Below are 27850 nucleotides of genomic sequence, written 5' to 3'. Positions count from 1 at the left end.
CCGCCTTGTTGTCGTCAGTTTATCAAATACAGGATAGACTACCTCCAATCCATCCACAGCAAGGTAGGACAAAGTGGGAGTCAAAGCTAATTTCCTTTTCAAGGAAAACCTGCTATTTATGATGTCCATGTGAGAATATACAAGCTGGCTGTGTGAATGGTGAAGCAGTTCAGATAATGACCAGTTTAATCTAACTGCAGCCCCTAGCACCAAAGTTTAGAATGTCAACAACCATTGTAGGCCACGGTTCAAATAAAATAACCACGATACAAAAGAAAAGTAGTTTTTCCCTTTTTTTAATGTCACAAAAATGAATGCTTCTGTTCCTGAAAAGAGGGACAGAGTACTCTAGAAAACACCGAATGCACAGTTTTCCCTTTACAGATGTTTTTCAGAACATTTTATGGTTCATTTTAGGCACTTGGAATCATAACAACATTCCCTTTCTGAACAACAAATACATCTTTGGTCCAGTATGTAATTCAAAAAAAAAATAATAAAGCCAGACTTCGACAATAACGCCAGCTTCAATGTTTGTTTCCTCAAAAATGTATTTTTGACATATATAAAGCTTCAGAAAGACTTTAATACTTAATGAAGATATCATCATCGCTACATCTCAGAAATGACCAGCAGTACAGGATTGTTTTAGTCAAGTCACATTTGGCATGAATGAGTTTCATTTATTTGTATTTTTTTTTTTTTTCCCCCCTCTCTTTTTTCAGTCCACCTCCAGCCACTTCAGCTACAGGGCAGCCACGTCTGATATAAGTTACTGCACGGCGAGAGCTGTGGCGGCTGCACATGTGCAATGTAGTAATTACTGAAGTTGATGTCCTGCACGTACGGGGCTGGCTGGTAGTAACACGTCACATTCGTTACAGTGGGGATGGCGTTCTGCTCAGCCAGCACCTTCAGCGCCAGCATGGAGATGAGGCTGAGCGTCTGGCGCCGCTCGTGGCCCATCAGACACACGGTGCTCTCGTTCACTACGTGGTGAAGAGTCATCAGGCACTCGTACCGTTTGTGCTCCATCCCAGCAAAGTGGTTTTGCAGGTAGGCCTCCAGTTTCCTCTGCTGTTCTCCTATGTCAGAGAAGTCAATGAAGAAGCGCGAGCACATGTAGCGCTGCATGTGCTTCATGTCCTTCTCCGAAGAGGCCGTGAACCCTCGCACCAGCAGGTGGCAGTACTTCAATAAGCCGCCCCCTCGGATTTCTTCCGGGCTGCGTGTAGCTATGGTCCTCTGACACAGGTGGTCCATGGCCTCCTCGAAGTCCCCATACACGCTCTCGCCGATCACAGTGGGGTGAAAGCTCTCAGACATGGGCGTCTCTGAGCAGCGGTCAAACAACAGCAGAGAGTCGAGGCAAATCTGGAAGGAGTCCACGCTGAATTCAAACTGCCGCCGTAAAGAGTCCACAAATTTTAGCTCCACATTCTTGCCCGTGTTGTTGGACAGCGAGATGAGGCTCCAGCGGTCCGTGTCATTACAGACTTTCACCAGTTTCTGTACATAGGCCTCTTTGAGGGTCAGTGCCGTGATGCGCTCCTTGGAGACTCCGGCTGGCAAGAAGTCAAACAGGCAGTCCAGCACGACGTCCTTCACCAGACGGAAGGCCTGATCGTCTTTCAGAGACACCCCAAAGATCAGGTCGAGGTCCTTGTAGCCCAGTCCAGTGTCCTGGTGGAGCACATAACTGGCAGCTGATCCGTTCAGCCTCACGTCTTTAACGCACACACCCCTCTCTTCCAGCCTCGCCCGCACCACCTGAACAGAAACGAGACAGAGACACAGCGCATTATTAATGAAATACATGAATTTATACAGGTTCTCTTTTAAGGAAAAAGATAAATCAAAACATTTGAAAACTATGCCCTTTTAGTTGCAAATAAGCTCGACATAGGCCTAGTTGAAATCAATAACTCGTAAAGGCCAGATCTATATTGCCGCTTACAAAAATCCATTTAATCACCATCAGCCTCAGTTTGAATTAAACCTGACGAGCAGCAGAACTCCGTGCTCCAGGTCCATCTCCCACTGTGTCAGATTGTCTTATCTTATCACAAACGATACGATAAATAATCCTGAACTGCCAAAACAAAGAGTGAACACCAGTGGCAAGACCAGTGATGTCCCACATAAGAAAAAAATGTCTTTAGGCTCAACGTCACAACCTCAGGTCATTAAGGGTCAGTGGTTATTCCCGTTCTCTGTCCCAGTGACCTGAGAGACGTTTAAACAGTCTCGCCTCAGTGCGGCCACATTAGAAGAGGATGATCTACAGCTGGACACGGTGTGCCAACATCATTGCCAGCAGTCACAAAGGGGAAATATGTCTGAAATAAGACAAACATATTCAGCCAAGTTGCCTGAAGGGAAGTTAATATTAAACTTGTGCCATAAAAACGATATTATTGTTCTGAAAACATTTGGAAGCGATGAAAGTGTTCGGTGGAAACTTGGATCTGGATGACACAATTGGACTGAATTTATACAGCACATTTCTAGTGATCCGACCACACACACACACACACACAGTCTACACTGATGGCAGAGGCTGCTCACCAGGCGATAAACTAATTCACACACACTCTCACAGCCTTCGAGAGCACTTTAGGGTTCAGTATCTTGCCCAAGGACACTTCGGCATGCGGACTGGAGGAGCCGAAGATCGAACCACCGATCTTCCGTTTAGAGGAAGACCCGCTCTACGTCTCTGCCACAGTCGCCTTGTTACATCCGACAAGCCATTTAAAAGACTAATTCATGTAGTAGACTAATGAAAAACAACAAGCGACACTTCAAATAATACTTTGCATACTGTTCAAACATGTAAAACCTGAAGTACAAATGGGTTGTCACACACTTGAACTCAATCCTAAATCTCCCCACTGGCCTCTCAGATTAGTGTCTGTTAACGCTCTCTCCCATAGTGATCAGATAACAAGCTGGCTCTATTTATACATACTGGGTCAGGCTACGGACAAACATTTAAAGGCAAGTCAAGCCTCCACACTGGAGAGTGTGTGAACGGATAAGATCATAATTGCATAACTTGGCAGTAATAGCATCGTAATCATTCATCCATAAAGTGGGGCAGCTGAGGTTCAAATTCCAATCAGAAGTAATAATATTGTGCCGTTTGTGTGCTTTTGTGGTCGGTCGGCGCAGTCTGAGCCAAATTCAAGGTTTGGCCTACACTTGACACCTTTCCTCCCTCTGGCCTCTGACGACAGGTAGTCGCACACACTTGTCTGTGGAAGCAGGAATGCCTCTGCTAGCTTTACAAATCTTGCCAAGTGTCACTCATTTCTTGAGGGGAAAAAAATAAATTAATTTAAAAAAAAAAAGGTAAGTGGGGAAGTGGGGGGGGGGGGGGGGGGGGAGTGCAAGGAGTTGAGTGGTACGGAGTGTTCTCTCACTCAAAAGCTGTGAAGCAGTTGAGAACAGAGAGTTGTTATCTTAGATCTACAGTTACGGCCCTGTAACGTCTTGGACTCTAGAACTTCATGATGCTGCAGTGGATGTTTTTACGGCCCGTTTATCCCTCCAACCCTGCAGTGGGACAAAGGTCCACACTCCCAGTCATGCCTCTTGTGATGGAAAACAGAAAAGGCACAACTACATCATCAAAATCCATGTACATTTAGGCTAGATGGCAGATTTGAGCAGAATAATATGGTATGGGGGTTTCCATAGATCCAGGAGAAACAGAGTCCCCACATTTAAATCTCTTGCAAGCTCAATGGAGCAGTCATCTTTCCACAACCACAAGCATGTAGCACTGGGCTTCGCATGCATGTTGAGCTTGTCTTGAATATGTCAATGTTTAAATCAAATAGAGAGAAAGAAAACATTACCCGACTTGATTTAGGAAGCTGCTATATGTTCATTCTATCATGCCATTTATTTTGCAATTAATGCATAGCAAACTATCAAGAGACACACCAGGAGAAGTGAAATGTGATCCAGCCACAATGTAGAAGTGGCTGGAAATGTGGAGGCACCGTGGCACGTTTCCGTTTCAAACATTTTAAGTCAAACCAGGGGAGCTGCAACTCCTCAGTCTGTTTCCCAAATTGTTTGACAAATTAGAATGAAGAACACCTTAATTTAGTGTCACCAAGATGTACAGAAGAGTCATAGTTTGCCTTCAAATATTTCTGAGTGAATACATTGTAGAGAAACAGACAAAAAGAAGGATGTAATGTGTCATGAAAGTAGATTAGAGCAAGGATCCAAATAACCTATATAGGTTGTAGGTTAAAGCCTGAGTTTTGTCGGTGGGGTTTGGAGACCACCAGGGGTCCTAGAGAGGTTTCAAAGGGAGTTCCAGACTTCATGATACTATTTAATTCCCCTTGTGTTATCACAGTGAGAGACTATGTAAAAGTGACCGTTTGATCCACGTTTCACCATCTAACCGCCTGAAAGACAGTCAGCTGTATCCAATTCAATTTCATATTCGTGGTGAGTTAGTGCCGTTACCTGGACAATCTCCCGTGGCTGCACGGACAGAGTGGGGAAGTTTCCTCGGCCGTGGATGGGGACCGCCTCCCCCAGGATCGAGTCCAAGCGCTGCACCTGATCCCAAGACAAAACGCAGAACCGCCGACTCTGATCCGACGTATCACCGCAAGACATGACGATTTTAATTTGGGAAGAAAAACGAAAGAAACGAGCAGAAGGTGAATGAGCGCTTCCTCTCAGCTGAGCTCTTCTGTCTTCAACGCAAGTGAGCTATTCCCGAGGAGGTCAGCGGTGCGGAGGTCCTGTTACTACTGGTGAGGTGAAGGAGTGGAAAAAGTTTCAGTCAGAGGTGCAGGAGGTGGGAGCAGCCGTTTCCATCGGTGTGTGCAGCTAAAATCCGGTCAGTGCACAGAGAACCGATTCATCAGAGGGTTTAAAGCATCCTGATTAGCATGAGCCCTGTGATTGGCTGCTGTGTTTGACCATTGATTATGGACGCCCTGTCTGTAGGAAACACCCTTCGCGTGACGCATTTGACAGCCTCCTCCCCCCTCTGCTCTGCTCCGCGTGCACCATGCATGCTGACAGGGTTTTCCCTCAAACGATCATTATGATTAAATTGTCTGTTGGTCTAATGCCGCCGCAGCAATATTATAAATGAGCGTTTAGTGATCTGCAATTTGGTAATTCGTGTCATAAGTAAAAATGACAGCGATCAGATAAATTACAGCTGTGCAAACACAACATACATGTATATTTGCTCAGGGAATGTTTGCAGGTGTTAAAGGCCTTGCTGAAGGGCACTTCAACAGAATTAAGCAGGATTATCCAGAAAACAAAACCAGTTGCGACCAGTTCAGCCACATTAATATCATTCATTGTCACAGACTTAACATAAAATACATTTCGACTCTGAACAGTGTGAACGGCACAAACACAGCAGCCTATATACAAACAACATCTGTGTCCGCTTTCTTGTCCATTTTAACTAATTACATACTTTAATTTAATTCAAATTAATTCAAATATGTCATGTAAAGGTAACTGCAGATTGCAGAGACGGCAGTTAGTTTTAGCCTGCTAAGCTAGGCTAGTTAGCTTCTAGTAGGACTAGCTTATCTGGTCTTACTTTCTTTCTCCATTATGATTATATTTAGCTATACTGCCTTCTTCATGTGGTATAAAAACACTTCATTATTAACATTTTGGAGCATCACTATTTATTTTGCAATTATCGTTACAGGAAAGAGGAAATGTTGGTAAATTCTAAGAGTGCAGAATTGGAAAGTTGTGTTCAGGATATGCTCGGAGTTCAAGTCGTGAGAGTGCTGCTGCATGGCAAAGGCAACGTGACGCTACAGGCTGCGGCTAATAATTTAGCAGCGGGTTATGTTATTCAGGAAATGCAAAGGAATAATAGAGGAACAAGATAAGGCCTTTGGGAATATCAACATTTTCCTCAGATGTATAGAAACTCGAGACTAAAATTAAAATATATTAACGATTCACCAAAAAATTGTACTTCCATGGCTTCCACCATTTGGCGTTGTAGAGCAGTATAATTTCCATCCACACCAACATCACAGGGTTTGAAAAACCCCTGTAGGCCCATTATCCCCAATATAAATAGTGTAAAATATACACAATACAAATGCATGTGTTTTTCTAAATTTACTGTTATGTTCATAATAAAAAGACTCAGCCTCTAACAGTATCTGATACATAAAACAGACTCCATAGAAAACTTCAAGAACACCATCATCTATTTCATTGAAATCCAGGAGCCGTTTGTCAACCGCAGAGTATTTAAACTATGATAGCAGGCTATTAAACCTCTAAAATGTAGCTTGCTGATCACACATTTTTATAGCTCCTTATCTTTTTTGGTAAATGGTCTTGTTTAAAGTAGCCTTACCTTTGAGTTGTGTTTATACAGCCAACGGAAAATGAAAGGCTGCAACCCCCACGGACAATCATTTATTCAATTAGCTCATGATTGTGCAGGGGTTTATGAAAAGGCTCCGATAACCCGTGATGCCCTTTAAGCTTTCCATTTGAGTTTTCATTTACCTCACTGCCCCCTCTTTCCACTGTGCCTCCTTATCTCTGGTGCAGAGTGCTTTTTTATTTGTTTTTGCTGCAGATACAGAGACATTCCTCTGGTCTGAACAGAACATAATGTCAGCTTTTAATGCCTAAAACTGTAGGTAATGGTCCATCTGAGGCAATAAAATGAATTACAGTGAGACTTGAGTAAAATAATGCACACATATTAGATTGATTTGTTTAGCTGCTGTCAGGTGCATTCAGTGTCCTCCAGTTTATTTAACCCTTTTGAGTCTTCTCTGCATCTGTTCTTACAGGAGTGGAGTCTTCATATCTTATCCTGTCCTGCATGCAGTCTACTATATGTTTAAATTCACTGAATATCCTCTAATGAAGGACCTGACACAATAGCAGACATGACTCTTTGAGTGGTGAGAAGATGTTTTGCCAGTATGTGATGTGCCAGTGAACAATACAGGTGAAAACTTCAGTAATTTCCTCTTTTAAAATGACCCAAATATGTCATCATTTATATACAATCCCTAACAAATCATACATGTGCACACAGCATGTTAGTGCACCTGTAAAATCTTAACAACAGAGTAAAGTTCATGTCATGATTGATCTGTGTGGGGTTTTAGTGATGCAGCAATAAAACACGGAGAGGCAGACACGCACTCTTACGCACATTGTCTTCCCTGAACATGTGCTTGTGTATTTAGTTCACACCGTTGTCCACAACACACAGCAGGACGTTGACGGTGTCTCACAAGCCTCCGAGAGATCGGGGTGGTGGGCGTAAGTATGGATTCGGTCTCCGCAGAAGACCACTTCGAATCCAGTGATGTCAACATAATCCTGTTTCCCCGGCAACAGCATCCGCTTCGGTTGTCGGGCAGCTGGGCAGAGGCGTCTCCAGCTGAGGGGGCCTGCCAGGTGCCGATGTCAGACATCTGCGTCATCCGACTATAAATAACCCTCCATGTAGCAGCTGTGCATCCTGGGAGCAGAACCAGCATTTACCTGAATGCGAAACACTTGGGAACGAGAGAAAAGCGACGGGAGGTAAATGTCAGGCCGCCTGACATTCTCAGGTTCCCTCACAGCCTCGCGTCAGAGGGAGGCCAGACGGATGTGAAGTCAATTCATTCGTGCAGTGGAACAAAAGCAATTAACACAAATGAGACAACAACAACAAAAAACTCCTCAAATGGGTTCACTGCTTTGTGTTTAATTCCCCTTTTGTGATTTCATGTCACTGCCACTGGATCCTCTGTTTATCCCTGAGTTGACATCCTGCTGGAGCCATGGCAACTGAGACTGTGAGTCTAGTAGGCGCGGTGAGATAGCCCGTATTTAAACACACCTTTAACAAATGGTGCATTAGACAGGCGTATGTTCCGGTCTTAACCATGTAAACATTCTGAAACAATCTTGAGGAAATTATATTAACGGCCATCAATGGAAGTCCTTTGAAGTCTTTCTTTCTCTGCGTTTGTGCTCACAGGCGGATAAAATAAATCAGACAGTAGTTTGTTTTGCTGTCAAATATCTTTCTCTTTGTCTTTGCCTCACGGGCAGCGACAGGACGAGGAACAACGCAGAGGAAACAGGCTTTTCTCTCAAGAGTTGAGGACATGCTTGGACGTCACAGCGTGTTGTAAAAGCCTGGCTGAAAATCGATGAAGCCAAACAACAAGCAGCCAAGTGTCACGATGACCAATCGTGCGAAGACAGATAACACTCCCGTCTGTCGCACAGGATGAGTTGTGAAGCTCTTTTCTCACTAGTCTGTCAGAGCCCACGACAATCTAAGTGAATTATTTGCCCAAGAAGACTTCCCTCATCTGTCACTGAGGACATGTTGTACTAGAAGATACTTTGCTATTATTAGAGTGTGCATCATGGGTGATTGTGGACAGTATTGCCATAGCTAAAATAGTGATGCAGCTGCTGCTAATACAGAGCACGGGTGACATTAACACTGCATGTTTCATTTTGAAAATCTACTTTGGCTTTGTGAATTAATAAAAAGTTGTGTGTTGTCGGGCTCAGTCTGCCATGGCTGCAGATAAGCCATCTATATTCAGCCAGGTTGAGTTGACCAGTCAGGCTGGACCCCCGGGGGCCAAAACACACGGTAGACAGAGTGTGTGATAAGAGAGGTTGAATTTGCTTCTCTAGATTGCTCCGGATGACAAATCTATGGGACAGTGGAGCGAGGTTACGCAAGCAGCCACGCTTCTGACGTCAGACTCTCTCCGCTGCCTACCTGATTGATTACAGTAGTGCTTGGCAGAGCAGACCGGTGTGTGCTGCTGGAAAAGAAAAACAAACACACCAAAATACACTTAAGATTCAAGTATACATCAGCTGAGCTGATGTATACCTGTCCACACAGGTCTGTCCACACCCACTGCACACACTGAAATGGAAAAATACTCAGTTGAGAAAAAGCAATCACAGCTTGATGTTGATCTGTTGTTTTGCTACTAATGTTGGCCTAAAATCAAACCATTACCTGTGTTGCATTGTTGTTACCCAAACCTTATACTATTTCCAAAAAGATTATGGTTGTGTTACGACTGGTTTAGGTAATAAACTGGATCCAATGAGTCATTTCGGAGATGGTTTCATTTTATAGGAGAGCTGTGGCAATGCTTTCTACTATTTCCTGTTGCAGATCCATAGTTATGCCATAGCTGTGACCGTTTCTTCAGAAAAGAGAAGTTATTGTAGTCGAAGCACTCTAAAGCTCAACGGTCAACTGTAGTGTTAGGCTACGTAGTACGAAAGGCTCAGCTCACTTTACTCTCTTTAAGGTTGGAAAGGGGGGGGCTGAAGTTATGTGTTATGTCAAATACATTATTGAAAGAGAAAGAATGTAAGTCAAATAGCAGCTGTTGTTTAGAAACATAGATCTATACAAAGGTACACGAAAGATATGAAATTCCTTTGGGTGATATTTCCCCAATAAATTCTCAATCTATGTGATAACTTACAACTGGAGGAGTCATGCATACATTTCCTTCTGCATCGATGCTGATTATATGTTTCTCTCTTTTCCTCAAACTCTCAGCTAAGCACATGAATATGGCACATGTGACTTATTCCTGCGTATAGACGAGCATGTGCAGAAGGAAGCTATGGCCCTGGTAATAAAACACCCTCACCTCATTCTGTATGTCTGGGACATCCTAACTTGGACTGGAAGATCCTTTGTTAACTGGAGCCTAAATCATGTTGTGCAACTGCACCACATTTAGGGTCCCTGTTGCATACTATAATGTCAAATGAATCTGGTATGATTCCCCCCCTGCTCAAATACTACCAACTACACTACAGGGACGTATAGGAACAAGTCGACAGCTGCATACAACATGCAGATGCACAAAATGTGACCATAAAAGCTTATAAAATAAATATGTTCTGTAATTTTCGAAACACATGTGCCTGGGGTGGACATTTCATATTAACAGAAACCAGAGAAGAGAACTGGCTCTTTGCTCTCTCTGGAGCATTTACCAGAAGTGAGAGGGAACCCCTATTTAGCAGCGAGCTCTGATTTCATTCCCAGAAATCCTGCTCATCACCCCCCCCCCCCCCCCCCATCGAGTAGCTGAGAGAATAACTCAGCTTGAGGGGCGATAAAGAGTGTAACACGTTGGGGAGCAATTGTGTTGATTCACTGGACACCTTTGGGGTCAAGCACAGCCGCAAAATGAAGCAGTTCCCTCCAAGACGATGGCTGTTAAGGCCATGATCATACCAGTGCAGCGTGACTGCTGTAACTGATACTGCTCTGCAAACAGCACAGTCAGTAATACAAATATGTTAGCAGCACGTTTCTCCGATCATCATCCAGATTTCTTTAATCCTCCTGGAAGCATTACGGGATCGGTCAAAAGTGTATCCCATCATGCAGTGGGCCAGACAGAGCCAGCTGGATGTTCCAAGAGCAAAACAAAAACACTTTATGATATGAAGAAGCCACACTAATTAGATTAATATATGTATGATCAGACATTTCCAAATCCATGACAGGTGTTTGTGAATGTTGATTAAAAAAAAAAAAAAAAGCTGTTGAATAAAAACAAGCGTGGCTTGTTTTCCATAGTTTTGACAGATTTACACAAGGTTTTCAGGTGAAGGGTTGATATTTATGTAGTACTGTAACTGAGAACAGGCAGGAGGCAGGCATGCTGCACACATGGTCACAAGCTGCTCTGAGTTGAATACTGTAGAGCTATTGGCAGCAACAGGGGCCACTAGACACCCAGCCCACAGTCTCAAACATTTTACCGTACATTTAAAAACCTTGTGTTTTACTGTAAAACACATCTCTCTGTGTGTATTTGCTACCTTTCTCCGGTTAACCTAACTGCTTTTTAAGTAACAAAAGCAGTATGGAGCATTTAGCCTGTTCTTTCCTCGTCAAACTGCACTGTGGCCTTTGCTATAGATCAAACATGCTGGGAATATGTTTGGTCATGTCCCTTCACTGAAGGGCCTTCAGTGACTCAGCACCATGATCTATCTGTCCGTCACCTTGCACCACGTCTTTTACTATCTCACATTATTGCTGCTACCGTGACAAAGTCCGATATGAAGTTCAGTGGCTTTCATACCGCAGGTTTTTGCATAACCATCATCTGTACATAGCCACACTCCTACAATGTTTGTATACATTATGGCTGCCTAAAGATCCACACAGTAATGATATTAAAGTCATTGGTGGAAGAGGTATTCTAATATTTTACTTACAGGAATATTTAACCAACAAAATGCCTCTTTGTACAGTATATATTCAAGAAGTCAAGGTAATAGCGTGTGGTTAGTAATTAAAATACAAATGGTCATTTTAAGAGTGAAGTATTCCTTTAAGGGTAGCCATACCACACTGAAAAAATAATCAATTAGAACTAAAAATCGTACATCAAAAAATGAACGTCAGCAAAAGTACATAATGTACAAAATGTAGCTGTACTAGCTGCAGCTCATTTTAAAAATGCACATACTTTTAGGTGGTTTCATTTCCCATATAACAACACATTGTAGTTTTTTAAATCACCTTCTGCAAATTAACTATCATAGCCTATAAACTACAATGAATTGCTCTATTTTGATAAAAAGGTATTCAAAGCGGTATTTATTCTCCCTTCTCAATGACTCCTGTATTAATTGTTCTTTCCCCCTACAATTCTCCTATAGAGCACACATTTACATGATTAAAATGGTAGACTTGTTGCTTACTATGATTCCTAAACTATCAGAAACTGCCAGGAGGTGAGTGAGAGCTAGACGCTCACTAGTTAATGTTGACACGGTTCATGTTACAGAGAAATGTGCATGCATATTGATGCATTTCTGTCTGCTGCAGAAGTCAACACATTTTTCTTTCATGTGCTGCAAAGCAGATTGATTGAGGCCTTATCAAACAGTCTGCATGATAATGGCTGCTGTGATAAGGTCTGACCCTGTGGTACCCTGGTACACTAATTCAGCTCCATGGCACATATTCAGGTTTCCATGGGGAGCTCTTTCCACTCCACCACGCATAGCCGATGTTTTTCCACTGCATGACCCGGGGATATCTCACATGTTCTTACTTATTCACTTATCTAATCTGGACGTTAAAAAAATACAAATAAATCAAATACAAAATGTTGCAGATATGGTATCTTGGAATAGTGGAAATAGTTTCTATGATAATTTGGGAGATATGAGGTCATAATCAAGACCTACAAATAAAGATCAGGACTTTAATGTATAACAGCAGTAATAGTTGCACGAAATTACCTCACTGGCCGTCACAACCTAAGATAACCTGTGCACAGTGAGCTCTACAGACAGGTCTGTAACCCTACACGGACTCTCCTATAATCTTTAAAGAAACTGGTTCAGTACTCAAACCCACCAATGAATAACACTGAACTGCTGGATCATGATCTGCTAAAAGGCTTTCGGGGCTTGTTAGGTGTTCACACACAAACCACCCTTGTTACACTCAGAGACATCCCTGGAAAAGCAGTAAACAAACATGGTTAAGTAAGTACTGAACAAACTCCACACACAGGCGCGCTCATGTCGCCATAAATATTCTATGAATAAACCTTTATTGTATGTAGTGTCAGCTAGCATGCATGAGTTGCAAACTGTGGATCTGCTCTGACCCTTAGTTGTGTTGCAAAGCACGAGTATGCAAGAAGGCAGGCTATTTAAATGTGTTACACTTTCAATTTTAACCACCACGTGCAAGTTGCCTACAGGATTGACTTGTTTCATGTTTCACTGGGGCAACAAACTGTGCCTGCCGGCAGCTGCAGCCTCCTGGCAGCTGGTTGGTTCCGCTCAGTACAGGGTTGATTATCTCAAGCTTCACTGCCCAGCACGGATACGCACTTTCTGCCCCCCAAATCCCTGCAGCAAGTGATGTTGACAGCAGACCCTGACTGTGAGTCACCCGTTTTGTTCATGGAGGAGCTTCGCTTCTTCTGCTCTGGTCACACCAGCGGGGGCCAAACGTGGCTCCCTGAAGAGGAACGAGCACGATGAATCACAGAGCGGATGACAGCCGGGGATTCAATTGGCCGCGTGGATTATTTCTTGGAAGAGCTGGAATTTCTTAGTTTTAAGTGAAAGGCTTGGCTTTTCCCGGCTTATCAATAACTGTGTGTTGCTCATGTGTTTCGAAGAAAAGAGAAGGAACCAGCCAAGTAAAAGTGTCACACTAGACAGTGAAGTCCGGGCTGAGTCTATATAATGACCACTTATCTCATGAAAAGAGTAGAAGCTTAGGCCTCATGTGATCCACTTATGTTAAAGAGTGAGTCTGATCTAACCCCTTTTATTAAGTAACATAAATTTACCTTTCTGATAAAAAACACATCCTCTTATTGTAAAATCTAGCAGTAAAGCAGGCCTCTCATCCTCTGTGACTGGGCGGTCATCTCTGTCTCTGTGCCACACCAGTTGGGGTGAAAGAGCATGACACACTCCAGTGAGCGAATAATCACCTGCAGCCACGTCAACAATGCTGACAAATACACCTAATTCCCACTAAAGACCTACATTTGCTGGTGTTGTTAACTTAAACTCATCTTCACATTGCTCATGTGCAAACAATGTTTTAGCCTTCTTGGCGATGGAAGGCTGTGGTCGAAATGCAACACAGCTGCTGAGGCGGTGATGCTTTTTTGGCTTTCGCCTCCTGCGAGACACTGAGCCAAAAGTCTGACCATCTGTTTCATGTTAGCTTAAGATATACAGGTACGGTGACTTGCCCCAGCAAGGAGTCTTTTGAAGTGAAAGGATGAAATAGATACCTAAAAAGGTTCGGAAATACATTAAGGGTATCATACTTCATGACAACTGTGGTGTTCTGTTTTGCAACCATGACATTCTTTGTCTGAATCCAGATCCTTAGCATTAGTCTTCACACATCTTTTTCTTCCTGTATTTCTTATTTTTCTCCCCTGTTAACCCCTTCTAAAAACAGTGCACATTTTAGTGAGATTTGTAATAAAAACATTAAAAAGTACCTCCAACTAAATACAACTATTGGTACTATTTAGAAGATAACACACAATTGTGCATTTAAAGCGTCCTCTTTGAATGGTGACTTGAATCAGCATACAGGAGACACCAGCTGCCACATGCAGACACCACTTCCAAAAAAAAAGGAAAAGTTCTTCTGGAGGACCTTAAAGCAACATTTGTACTTACATTCTTACTCGCCCAGAAGTAACAGTTTGAGAGCAGTCAGACTCCAGCCTCAGCTGCCACGGTGCATCCGTTGTGATCACTGGCCTTCAGGCTCTTTTTCTCCGGTTTTTAATTTCAATAATTACAGGCAAACAGCCTTCTTAAGAAAGTATAACCCTGGGCAGAGAATAAACATCAGGTCGCCAGCAGTGCCGAGGAAACAATTCACTACACTGTGATGACATTTTACTTTGCATGGCAACTTAAAAGGAGGGGGAAAATACTCTCCAAGCCACAGGCCAAAAGACTTAATCTTATTAGGTGGGAGAGCATCTCTGGGCAGATGTGTTTTTGCCTGTTGGCAAATACTATCATGACCTGTATACATTGAACTGACGGAGTTTTGTCCTCCTGGTCACCTAATTGTGACTATCATGTACAAATACAGGCACATGTTCCTAACCACTCCTCCATGTCTGTCTGTCCACACTGCAGGCCTTTCTCATTCTGAACACATGTGGTCAACGTGCATCTCTTCATTGTTTCCATGAAGGAGCTGTCACAATGGATGAAGCCTAAAATCACTGATTGTACTACGTTATAGTTCGACATTGGTCTGTTTAAAGTCACTGTAGTTTGAATAAAGTGAACACAGGGTTTTTCTACAAGACGCTGCATGCTGAGTGTGTATTTTTTAAAGAATCAGAATAAAACTCCAAAATCAACAAAAGGTGATCATTTTTATTGACCATGTGTTACAGTTCCACTGTTACATCCTACAAAATACAAACAAGTTTGTTCATACAAGCACTGCTCGTAACTGTCTACACAGCCTATGGCTCTCGATGCAGACTGATGGCTGAACGACCCACCGACTATGGCAACGTGGTTCTTCACAAACTCACAACCTAAGTACAGCTTCAACGCTCAGTTACAAAAAATAAATACATCAAAAGGCCTTTCGTCTAATGGTTGTCATGTTCCTAAACTGTCCTCTGACTGAGCTGCAATCTGTATCCACACGCTGCCCCCTAGTGGCACAAACTAACTGCTGCCATTTGCTATTATTGTACTCCACCAACATAGAGAAGAGGGTTACGTTTCATAGAGTAAGACGACGAAAAGGTCACCGCTGTGAAAATGAGCACGTAAAGAGACCTCATGAACATTCCTAGAACATTACGTCTGTGCTGTAACCACCAACACACATTAACAGCAAACAGTGCGTCAGCGATAAATACTGCAATGCAAGTCCTGGTGGGCAGCAGCAAATTAGATTTTGATCTAAATACTTAAGACTTGACATCCAACAAGTTAGATAAAGCAAGAAAAATATGGAAATTACAAAATATGAAAATTATAAAATATGTCATCACAAGTACCCAGTCACACAAGAAAAGTACCTGGAGAACTTCACTCACTTACCTATTTGTTTTTAAGTATCGTCAGTCAATGATTGTCTTCTAAAGTGATTCACTAGAAGAAGAGCATCTGATACACACAACGGACTACAAAACACAGCAAGACCTTGAAATGCAAACATTACCAATGAAATAAAACCTGCACCTTGCGCTCCCTCTTCAAACTCTGACTGCTCATTAATCTGAACACCGTGCAGCCGGTTCCACCAGGAGACAGTGGGGACGATGGAGGTCAACACGACAAGAACTGATGGGACATGACATAAGGCCAACTCTGGAGCTGATAATCTGAAATGGCTCACTATTCAGTGCATGCCAGTTCAGTAAATCTAAACTTTTTGTCTTGTACGTCTAGCATCCACACGTATACTGTAAGTGTTCCAGGATATAAAGACCCGTTTGCATAATACATTAGCAGGAACTTAAACACTGTGGCTGTGACGTATGGCTTGAGGTTCAGTGGAAGGTGTGGAGGCATGTTCCGGGTGTCTTAATAAAAAGGTGTTAAAAAAATATCTCTCTATTGTGCTTCCAGGTATTACTAAGATCTCCCTTCATCCTGAAGGACACATGTAGTATAGTATAGTAGGACATTTTTGATAAAACTCGAGGTAATGCTTAATCAACGCATCAGAATGACATCTCGAGATACCAAACGTCAACACACAGCATGACCACCACTATGCAACATTGAGCGCCGTCGTTGACTCCTCTCTTGTGGCTGCCGGGTGTCCTCAGGGTAGCGGGATGAAGCCAATGTCATGTGTATCGCCCAGAATCAATGTAGTGCGGCTCAGCGAAGGGGAGGGGGAGGCCAGGCGGAAGGCTGGGTTGCTGGAGTGAAGAGAGTCTCTCCTCTTGCTGCTCCTGCTGAACGCTGGGCAAGGAGCCACCCCGGGCTGGTGGGCGTGCTGGCGCGAGCAGCCAGCGTAGGGCGTCGCCATGCTGGACACCTCTACGCCCAGAGGGGTGGTCTTTGGAGCTCCAGGGAGGCACAGGCCATGAGAGTCAAATGAGTGAACCATCCTCTCCAGCACACCCTTGGTGCTCCGAGTGCACTGTGGGGAGTGGAGAAAATAAAGTTTGTGTTATGAAAAAAGAGTGAGCCGCAATGTAAAAACAGCACAGACACCGTCCAGAAAATTCTGCAGTGTGTGCGATTAACAATCGTTCGGTGAGAACTCAAGCACAGTGAAGATTGTCAACAGACTCAAAACGGAGAAGCATGGAAGAAGTGAGTTAAGATGCAGACAATGCAACACGGGTAAAGATTGACATGTGGAGAAGCCGATTCCCGTTTCTTCTGGCTCTGATGAAAGTAGAGTAGAGAGGGAGATACAGTTTATGCAGACCGCCATGCAGGGACAAACACCCCCCCCCCCCCCACACACACACACACACACACACACACACACACACACACACACACACACACACACACACACACACACACACACACACACACACACACACACACACACACACACACACACACACCTCTCATCTAACTACAGAGATGTTCATCAGCCTTCGAACACGAGCTCCATTCCACACCGAGTGAGCGAGCGGGTGTTAATGAGACGAGAACGAATGGAAGTGAAGCATGCACGTTAACCCTTCCACGCCAATCACAAGATCTGCCCCCAACTTCAAGCCAAAAGTACAATATCTTAGAAAAGAAAATAACTGGTAAAAAGACACCGCGAATGGCAAGTGAAGAGATGTTGTGATTGGTTCAACGTTTGAGCCCTACTCTTACCATCGACCGTCTACATGCAGCAGTGCCCTTCAGGCTGTGCAGGACAAAGCAAAGTCCTCACAGTTCTCCTCCTGACAGGGCGGAATGGATACAGCACAACACTTGAGTGGGACATCTTTCATCTGGCAATCAAGTTACAGGCATGTACAAAACAAGTGCTCCTCATAAATAAATACATATGTTCACTTATTTATACCTACTGAAATAAAAATATAACTTCTTCAAGTCTGTAGTCAGGCAAAGAAAATGAAAAGTAGATTCAAAACAGAGACCAAAATCTCAAAAATATTGTTTATTTAAACATATAAAAGAACACTTTTTAGGGAAATAAAAAATGTACGTAACAATAAAAGAAGTAAACGTGGATTTAAGAAAATAAAGCAAATATACATCTATATATAAGACAGGATATGCTGAACATATTGAATGACAAATGTATTCAAGACATGTGACAAATGATCTGTGATAAAGTGCTGATAAATCAAAATAAGATCTAAAACCATTAGCATGCGCTACTAAAAAAGGCAGTAGTGAAGTGTTTTGTGTGCACACGCCTTCACCACAACACACAAGCAAACCCAGTAGTACAGCAACAAGGAGGTGGATACAGCAACACGTTGAACTCAAAGGGTAAGCTAAATATAAATAGTCAAACATCAGAAGTTGTTTACCGTCCCACAGCACAGACTGACCATGATATATCTGCAGGGTGACTCAGCAACTCCACAGCCCCCTCAACAAGTGGTTACATTTCTACCTGTGAAAACTCCTAAAACTCCACTTTTAACTGCTCAGTGAGGCCAAAAAGAGTTACAGCTGTCTTCTGGGACATTTTGTTCTGAAGCTTAAACGAGTGCCACGGCAGTGTTATTTCAGCATGCTGCAGATTACCTCTTCAGTCGTAGTAGTAATTGGCTAACGTCATAGTTTCTACTGTATTTTGTCAGTCGAGTACCGCATGTCGGCCACTCAACTGGAGGGAGGATGAAGAAGTGGACACACACACAGGCCTAACAACGTCACAGGATCTATGGGACAGTCAGGATTAGGGGGAGGGACCACAAGTTGGCTCATCCTACCATGTTCGCGTCATTCTTGGCCGGGAAGGGAGGCAGCTCCATCTCCGAGGCCGAAGCAGCAGGCGTCGCCTCAACAATAGACAGGAAACCTCTTCTGTCAATCAGACTAGAGAGCACACACACCAGAGGGTTACGTCAGGACTGCTGTACATGATGCCGTACATGATGCCATCATCACAGAAAAGACAAAATCTCAGTTATGAGATGAGGACGTCTTGACTCACCTCGGGGGCATTGGGCCACATAACGTCACACAGCAGTTGGTGATGATATTGTTGTAACTGTACGGGTTCCCAGACTCCTCTGTACACCTTTTGCTTGACCAAGAGCTCTTTATCTGCACAGTGGATAAATAAAAGAGCGCTGTCAGTCAGTGGATGAAGTGTGTTGTAATAATCATGAAGGGAACTGTGTCATGTAGGGGCCATGAGTACTTACATCTTCATTTGTTGTGAGGTTGGAGGCTACTAAGTACGTATGGAAGCCTGAGAGGCCCAGAACAGACCAGATGGAGAAGAAACAAATCACCAACTCCACAACAGTGCGCACAGAAGAGTCAAGGCATGATAATACCACCATTACCAAAGAGTATTTGAGACACATGGCAATTAAAAATGATGATTAAAATCAATGGAAACGCTGAATGTGTGTGTAAATAAGTATCGTTTCCCCTGTTGTGCTTTTTCTCTGCACAAAGCACAACATCTACAAGAGGTACTTCAGCCGTCTTATGTCTCAATGTCATGACTTACTGAAATAAACACAACACATGGGTGATATTATTATGAACTCTGAAGCTATGGTACTACAAATAACGCACAACCACTTCCCATCACACCTTTTGCCATTATAAGAATGTTAAATTAGAGAAAAATGGAAGTTCTTGTAAACTGTACTGAGGTCAACACTAAAGTAAATGTGCGTCACATTCCACCACCGCAATCTTGTGACACAGATCAACACAATAGGGACTCCTCACCAGCATGCTGTTGCTACACAACAGAATGTATCTGTTTTCTGAACTTCCTGGTTTTATATTTGTTTTGCGATATGTAATCCATCACAATGGACATGTTGCAAATTATATTTGATTTGTATATTGGCTAAAAATGCCATTACGGCATAATGCTCACAGAAGACTCAAAAGGTTAGCGGTCTAACTCGATGATCTGCTCTGTGAGATAACTCTTAAAGATAACAGTCTGTGTGTGTCTTTCTGAATTCAGAAAGGCACACACAGACTCCAAAAAGATGACATGATGTCATGCACATCATGTGACCATGAGGAAACTAGCCCACACCCCGTCTGTGAATAACACATCGAACCCCTCTGTAGTCATGCCGTCTACATTTATCTAGCCACTGACATCGTCTCACGAGAACATGAGGCAGCAAACCTTCTGCCGGAGAGCCGAGTGCCTAACAGCACCGCTCTGCTGGATGCTACCGCTCTGATCCTATTAAGCGTGGGCTTAGGCTGAGGAGCAGCAGGAAATACCTCGTCAACAGAGTGACTTGTGTCATTTCTTGGTACTAAAGGGTCGCAAGTTTAAATAATATTGATCACATAAACAGGTTGATTGTGTAAACATTTGATATGTAGAAAGGATATCTGGCAGGGCTCTCTTGAACGGCTTGAATAAGGCTTTTACCTTCTTGAGAACCTGGAAAGAAAAAGGACAAATCAGAATCGAAGGAACGTTAAAGTGGTTCGTGATAACACGACAGGGACATCGTACAACTACCGAGTGCATTTGTGTCTTCATACGTCGTGAGCATACTCACGCAGGGTGATGTGCGTGACGACACAGCCAAATATGAACGACGTCAGAAACGACAGAGAGATGATGAAGCTGTAGAAAAAGCGGTAATTGCGTTTGCCCACACAGTTCCCCACCCACGGGCAGTGGTGATCAAATCGTTCTGAGGGGGGAAAACAGAATACACAGAGATTAGAGGCATGTTTGTATTCGTTGTAAAGAATAATAGTAAGATTTAATACGCAACATGTTATTGTATGTATATTCAATGTTATAAAAACACAATCACTCTTACCCTGGAATAAATATGAGCTTTTTGTCAAATTATGACTTGCCAGATAAAGGATAGGTTCACTAGTTCCAAGTCTGTCGTAAAACAGCAGTGAGGTGTGACGAGTGAGACGGTGTGTTCTTGCTGTAATCAACAGTTGGCTGTGTTTTGCCAAATGGTGACCTAATGCCTTTAAGGCCACCCACTAAATGACTAACTGCCTCGAGCCTGCACATACAGAACTGCTCACTTAAAAAAAATTAAAAATTAAAAATAAATAAATTAAAAAAAGAAATTTAAAAAAAACTGGCATTCATACACGTTAAGCTTAATTTAATATTTGGTAAAAGTTGTCAGGCAGTAAACTATTTTGAAGTCTAAAGGTAAGAGTTATGTTTTATAGTTGCTGTCTCCAGACAGATCAGTAGACTCATTAATTAAGGAAGGTACCCTGCATGAAGAAAACTGGAAACCTACCAGCCAAGCAGTTTGGTATGTTCCTCTAACAAAGATATTAAGTTGTCAAGATGAATTAGTGCAGTTGGCATAAGTGGTAACTTCCCACCACATACTTACCCACACAGTTGTCACAGAGGCTGCAGTGGGAGGTCCGAGGAGGGCGGAACATTTTACAAGTGAAGCAGTATTTGAGCTTCACCACCTGCTGGTTGATGAGAATCTCCTTGGTTCGCGGAGGGGGGCGATACGTAGAGGATCCTGAGGTATCTTAAAATAGAGAGGTACACGGGGAGAGACTCGCTGAGACCTTGCACAGTTGATGCTCACCCAATAAGCACTATATTGATATAATAAAAGGAATGATTAAAAACACAAATAAAAGCTATGTCTGGCATTTGTGTAAGCTGATTAGGTATTTGGTAGGCAGTTCAAAAACAAGTGTGTCTCCCCCCCCCATATGGCAAAGCTCTTTTACCCCATCTGTTCCACAGAGAGTGTGTGACTCGAGGTTGGGCCTTACCGATCTGCTTCTCTATGTCCACTGCTTCATCTGGGGTGGCCCTGGGTAAGATGCCCGGGTCTGTAAAGCTGGTTCTCAGCAGGGAGATGACCACAAACAAGAAAAGAACCCCACCGATCACAGGTATAAAGACGGTCAGATGCTCCACTAGGAAAGGGCAACTGTAGAAAGAAGAATATACGAGTGCGTTTCAGTCAAAACCACGTTAATCCCTCAGCATGTTGTTGTTTATTTCCAATTGCACACACATTAGAATAGACATTGCATGGTGCATTCAGGGCTCACTGGACATTAACATACAAAAGAGCATTTGCTAGTTACTCACTCGAATGCGAAGAAAAGGCCACACGTGACAACAATAAGGCCCAGTGTCAGAGGAAGGACGCCGCTGTGTCTGGCCAGGATGACCCGTCCGTCGCAGAAAAACTTGTTCTTCCCCGGGAACACTTCCCATTTCCTCCGGGACCGCTGCACTTTCTTCTCGGTGTGGTTCTGTTGTGCGGACGAGGGCGACACCGACAGCGCCCGCGGGTCGATCTGCTGGTACTCGCAGTTTTTCATCACGTAACGTAAACAAGTATCGACGCGGTTTCGGAGGTAGCTAAAAGGCACTCACGACACTCTCATTCCTAGTGAGACTGTACTCTCGGGATTCAGTCATGGTACGTTGGTATGTTGTCTGCTCGGTGGTGCGTTCACTTGCCCATCCTGAAAGCTAACGCTAGCTAGCTAGCGAACCAAAAAGGGCTGTCTTCTTCTTGTTCCACGAGCTGACTCGGTTCCGAAGTTGACTCAAGTTTAACTACCATCTTCGATAGTTAAATTAAAGCCATTCATACATATTAGTACTTATTTGGTTGTATTAAAATCGACTTTACCATAAAATTCAACACACGGGCTTCGACTCACGCTTCTTGCGGCTGTTCACGTTACCTTTTTTTTTTTTTTTTGCCGACAGCCAATGTACGTCACGAGGTGGATGTTGACGTACGCACGCGGCGGGGACTCTACGCTGGTTTATAACCGCCAAACGCGTCACGTATGTACGCGGATGGTTTGTAGATCAGTGGCGAGCACCAGCGCCTGCAAAGCAATTATCTGTGTGGATCGACATAAGCGGCTCCGGGTGCTATGTTTTACCTGCATAGATTAGTTCAAGCCCTGATCGAGAATATAACTATTCATTGCATGCTCTTGGTGCTCCTGTTCAGGCCCATAGCGGCCATTCTGTAGGCTGTCCTTCACAATGACTTCTGTATATAGAGACCTGGGAGGGTTTACATTGTGGGTGTTTTATAGGCTGTTTACAGTATTGTTTAAATCATAAATCATGCTCATCGGTTCAGAGCAGATCTGACACATACTGGGTGCTACACTCTGATACACACTGTTGTTGAGACAGGTGGGTTTTGTCATCGGTTTAGTGTCATCTAGAATGTAGCTTGGCATTTCTTAAATAATTTGCTTGGTTATCATTGATTATTGTTGATTTTTTTGCTGTTTCCGGTCTTTGTTTAGGTCTCGGAAGAGATGAAGTTGACATGACATTTACCAATAAATTACGACATTTGAGTTGGTTAAGAAAGAGGAAGCTCAGCTGCACTAAGCCACACGTCAGAGTATCTTTAGACAAGACACTGGACCCCAAATTGCTACATTGCATTTGGCAAATAGGCAAAGACGTCTGCAAACCCATACCACTGGTATATCATCACTTCATTCTTAATATTCATGTCATTGTTGGTTCATAACTCTGTAAAGATCTACAGTCTGAACGTTTGCTTTCTACCAACCATCAGCTGCTTGAGAGTGAACCACAATGCCCTTCTTACCATGGTGAGTGCTTTCTGGGTCTGTGATGCTGAACAGGTGATCGTCTCACTCTTTGAAGGGTTTGACTCCAAGGCCAGTGTTCTGTGTGCATGTCAGCTGTGACATTATTCCGTGTGTTTCCAACCGTGTCCTGCTGGAAAGACTTGAGTTAGTGCCACTTTTGCAACTCATGAGTGGGAAAGGGGTGGATGGGTTCATCCGTTGAATTTGAGTTTGTTTAAGCACAATAATGTATTAGACTCTGCGTAAGGGATGTGAAATGATGGCCACCAGTCAGGCTCTTATAGGAACAACAGTGTGTAGGATTTAGGGGGCTTTATTGGCAGAAATGGAATATAATATTCATAACTATGTTTTCATTAGTGTATAATCACCTGAAATCTTAAGGCTACCTTAGGCCAATGTAGTTCTCCGACAAGATTGTAAAGAGAAGGGTGAGCGGAGGGATGTTAAGATGGACGCAATCTGCAGCCTAAAAAACTAGATGCCACTAAATCCTACACACTGCACCTTTAATTCTTCAGCCTTTGCAAGAGGGTAAAAGTTTAATGTGCAATATTATGACTAAATAATATCTCCCAATTGAATGCATAGGCTACTGCATGCAACAGGACATACTTTGTAAGAGCAGCTGTAGAATGTAAAGTGAAAAGAAAAAGTATGTGATTTGGAACGTGGCTCTTATCTCATGTTGTTTCGTGTTTTAATGTTCATCTGGTTTCACCTGACATGTTATTATCCGGGTCATGCGATTGCCTCCCATTGGTGAGGCCACAACACTTTTTGTCTGTTTGTTAAATGCCCTGACGAAGACCTGCAGGTGTGGAAACATGTTGGCTTGGATGTATCCACTGCAATAAAGGCTTTTAAATATTCCTGCCTCGTTGTTACTTGTTCTAAGATTGTAGAGTGCCTGGATTGCTTCCTGTTTATCCAGTTTTCCGAGAGCATCAGCATCATTTTTGATGTACGGTTAAGTGCACAGAGCCACCAGTTATTTCACCCTCCATATATTATTTGGTGTTTTTCGGATGGAGTTGGGCAGTGATCTAAGTAGTTTTAGGAGTGGCAGCAGCCTCTAGTGGTCTTAAAGAGATATCTGTAAGCATCAGGGGTAACTTGAGACTTGACATGTCTGTACAGTAACATAAACCATGAACATAAATTCACATATGTTGTTTGGATTTATCCCAATTAGTTTCATCTTAAATTGAAGAGTAAACTTGCCGGTCTAACTTTGGTTCTACACAACAAAACACAATATAGACGTTCTACATTAACGCCTTAAGAAAAGGTTTTACTTTTACATGAAAATAAAACTATATTGAAGATTCTTTTACAGCAACAAAACCTTTATTTTTGTCATTCACATTCAAATATTCCCAAACTATAACTTGGAATAATTCTTCCAAACATGCAGTGCTATATTAAACTATAGAATAAATCAAATGCTATGCTTCAGCAAGACCTCGGCAAGAAATTGAAATATTTGTTTTTCCACGTACAACCATATAGTCTTCCCAATATTTACAACTAAACAGTGTTCAACTAAGTTTCAGAAATATATTATAATACATGTTGTTAATTTGTTCTCAAAGACATTTAACTGAGATGTTCAAATCAAACCGGTTGACTATTGCATGAGTAAATCAGCATAAAAAAATGTAATGTAATTGTGTCAGTGAGTTCTACGTAGGACTGGGCGAGATAATTATAATACAAGTCATTTTTCTTTTCTTTGGATTAAATTACCTCAACAGAGGTTAGTGAATTCATATTTTTGTAATTAAATAAATGCTGCATTCCTGTATACAGTTATGTTCTTTGTAATGCTATTGCAATAAACAATTACCGGAATAACAGAAATGGACTGTTGATGATGTACTTTAATAACACCTGTGTGTGTGATTTAACATATGATGTATATTGCCCAGTCATACATCGACATATTGCATTTAAAAAGGTCAGAGTAATCTCCTAAATCATGTCCACGGCAGGAAGTTACAATGCAGTGCCAGGCCCAGCACCCAGTAAGAGAGGAAGTATCCCAGGATGCTCTGTGTGGTGGGAGAACAGGTTTTAAAGTGGGGCAGCAGTGCAATAATGGGGTTTTGAGGTCTGTGCTTGCATCCGTTTCTGGAATGTGCCTGTAGCTGAACATTGGGATTTGATGTTTTCCTTCGATGGAGAAGTGGCTCATTGAGGAGGAGCAGGTGAGCGCTTATCCAGAAAGGCACGGGAGACGAGGAGGCCATGAATCTGGTTAGAACCTAGAAATGGAGATTCAAAAAGGGAAGGAGTAGAAATTAACAGTTGTTCCTCACACACACACACACACACACACACAGATGTGTGAACAAACGTCCCACAAGAAGGTGGTTGTATAATTGACTTACCTGCACATGCATGCACAATGTTCCAAACACCAGAAGTACTGTTGAATGGACAATATAAACAAACACTCTGGAGTTGAACAACCCCGGTGTGGGTTTGTCGAGTCCTTTACTTGCACCCGTCTCCCAGAGTCCGAGTCTCAGACACATTTCTGGATTGGCTTGAAAATACGCATAAGCTGCCATTATGCCGAGAGTGGCCATGGGTAGAGCCAGGATGAAGTTTGGTATCTGCTTCAGCTCAAAGTAGCGGAGGAAGCCCACATCCCAATAAACATCCTGGATATGAGAATAAAGCAGGGGGAGAGGTCTCATGCACCAGAGGGGCGGCGGACTGTTTTCATCTGGAACCCGATAGCCCTTCAGTTCGGCCAGAGACAGGAGAGCGGGGGGGATCCGCTCCAGGGAGACGGACGGTGTGCAAAACGTCCTGTACCCATAGTACTGGAAAGCACAGAAGGGAAGGGCAATGATTGCAGTTCCCAAGAGGGAGGTGAGCAGGACGCAGACGACGGCCCAAATGTAGCGGAAGACTTTACTGCAGCCTTTTGTCGTTGTTCGATACACACGAATCTGACAAATAGCGTGCAGGGATGGAAGGTACAGGATGAACCCAATGTTGACAAGTCCATTGGATCGTGCTGCAGTGGCTATACTGAGGGCCAGGCAAGCTCGGAAGGTGAATCCTTTCTCCAGGAGGAACAGACCACCGAATGTCAGCGCGGCAAACAGGCTCTCCGAGTATCCGGCGGTCATGAAGACGTTGGCTGGTGTGATGCAGTAGAGCAGGCTGGAGAGCAGAGCGAGGCGCCTGTCCTGAAGGACTATCCTACTCAGCGCATACAGGGCGACCACACTCAACAGGAAGAGGGCACTGTTCCCCAGAGCCACGGCCACCAGCAGACGCCCCCGCACACTCAGCCAGCTGCTCAGGGGCCACAGCAGCGTCTCCGCCAGGCCTCGCAGGACGACGGGCAAGAGGGGGAAGAAAGCAAAGTTGTGCTCGTAAAGGTATCCCCTCTCAGCGATGAAGAGGAAGTGCTCGGCATCCCAGTGAGAGAGGCCGCCCAGCAACCACTCCACTGCAGAGTCCAGGTACAGAGGCTCCTCTGTCCTTGGGGGCCTGAACGCCTCAGCATCATGATCAGGGATGACAGCATTGAAGACGGCCTGAGGAGAAATAGTCAGCAATATTAAAAATAAATCCTGCCATCATGCGGTTTTGCTATGCAGAGAAACAAAAGCACACAAGTGTACAGCCACTTTGTCTGTGACCTACTTAACACATACAGTGTGTATTGCCCGAGCCACCGCTCAGAAATGAAGGTTAATAACAAAACATTGCTGTAATAACTATGCGTATTGTCACAAACATCCAACTTGGCTCAAACTTACCTGCAAAAACAGTGACAGGCCCCTGGTGACGGTGGCGAACTCCAGAACTGCTCTGACATCCATAGTCATTGCTGTGACGGAGACACACTGAAGTAGCCGGTTGTGACGGGCCTGAGCATTGTCGCTGCTACGAGACGGTCACTGCTGGATCCGTCATAGTTTCAATAAAACATAGGGAGCCAGGAGAACAATATGCGGCGACGGAGATTCCGAAGTTTTGCGTTTTCATTGGTTTGACTATATTAAGGTGGAGGGTTGAAAAAACAAGTAATTTTGTTGGACAGCTACTCGTCAGTCAGTGTTTGTTTTCGCTCAGGTGCAATCTTTGTCCTCACATCCTCATCCTGCACCAGCAGCTCGGCTTCGTTTCGAATGGCTCTTTTCACTTCCGGTGTAACCGAAGTCATTTCAAAATAAAACTCAGCCCAGATGAGAAGAACGCCTGCGTGTTTTCTGCTACACGCGCAATTAATGATCCCTCTAATAGCATGAGTGTGGCAAAAGATAATCGATCATAGTTTAGATTATATTTACTTGCCTTTTGTAAACGTACATCAGTTTTGATTTGACGTCGTGTCTCAGATCCCTAGGTCAGGTGACGGGTGGATTATATTTTTCTCCCCAGCAGGCGGAGCTCCACACCACTCTGTGTCATGGACTGGTTTTTCAAGTGGTGCAGGTATTTTATTCTTCATTCAAAACATGTGAGGACGTTGCATTTGCCTGTCGTTTTAATC

At 43.4% G+C, this 27850-nt stretch overlaps 3 protein-coding genes across 5 annotated transcripts; all 3 read right to left on the bottom strand.

The window, feature by feature from the left end:
- Window positions 1-280: 280 nt before the first annotated feature.
- tent5ba (terminal nucleotidyltransferase 5ba) lies at window positions 281-4848 on the bottom strand. Its single transcript, XM_076109269.1, has 2 exons — window positions 4492-4848; window positions 281-1770 (listed from the first exon to the last, which is right to left on the bottom strand). Exons 1-2 carry the CDS (start codon window positions 4645-4647, stop codon window positions 742-744), a joined length of 1185 nt encoding a protein of 394 aa, XP_075965384.1. The 5' UTR covers window positions 4648-4848; the 3' UTR covers window positions 281-741.
- A 10096-nt stretch (window positions 4849-14944) lies between these two features.
- On the bottom strand, window positions 14945-22453 carry zdhhc18a (zDHHC palmitoyltransferase 18a). 3 transcript variants are annotated; one of them, XM_076108861.1, is made up of 10 exons: window positions 21818-22453; window positions 21493-21653; window positions 21090-21239; window positions 20268-20405; window positions 20095-20146; window positions 18921-19023; window positions 18707-18819; window positions 18483-18588; window positions 17404-17525; window positions 16562-16702 (listed from the first exon to the last, which is right to left on the bottom strand). In XM_076108861.1, the coding sequence occupies exons 1-9, from the start codon at window positions 22051-22053 to the stop codon at window positions 17433-17435; spliced, it is 1152 nt and encodes a 383-aa protein (XP_075964976.1). In that variant the 5' UTR covers window positions 22054-22453; the 3' UTR covers window positions 16562-16702; window positions 17404-17432. The 3 variants fall into 3 exon arrangements, with proteins under 3 accessions (XP_075964975.1, XP_075964976.1, XP_075964977.1); XM_076108862.1 differs by having other exon boundaries at window positions 17404-17474; window positions 21818-22452; XM_076108860.1 differs by lacking the exon at window positions 17404-17525 and having other exon boundaries at window positions 14945-16702.
- Window positions 22454-24656: 2203 nt separating this feature from the next.
- pigv (phosphatidylinositol glycan anchor biosynthesis, class V) lies at window positions 24657-27509 on the bottom strand. The gene is made up of 3 exons (XM_076108859.1): window positions 27114-27509; window positions 25722-26888; window positions 24657-25595 (listed from the first exon to the last, which is right to left on the bottom strand). The coding sequence occupies exons 1-3, from the start codon at window positions 27180-27182 to the stop codon at window positions 25308-25310; spliced, it is 1524 nt and encodes a 507-aa protein (XP_075964974.1). The 5' UTR covers window positions 27183-27509; the 3' UTR covers window positions 24657-25307.
- Between the last annotated feature and the right edge of the window lie 341 nt (window positions 27510-27850).

The sequence above is a fragment of the Anarhichas minor genome, unplaced genomic scaffold, assembly GCF_050575085.1.
Source record: "Anarhichas minor isolate MPS153535 unplaced genomic scaffold, ASM5057508v1 ptg000041l, whole genome shotgun sequence".
Taxonomy (NCBI): Eukaryota; Metazoa; Chordata; class Actinopteri; order Perciformes; family Anarhichadidae; genus Anarhichas; species Anarhichas minor.
The sequence above is the reverse complement of the archived record's forward strand: the minus strand, read 5'-3'. Positions and strand labels throughout refer to the sequence as shown.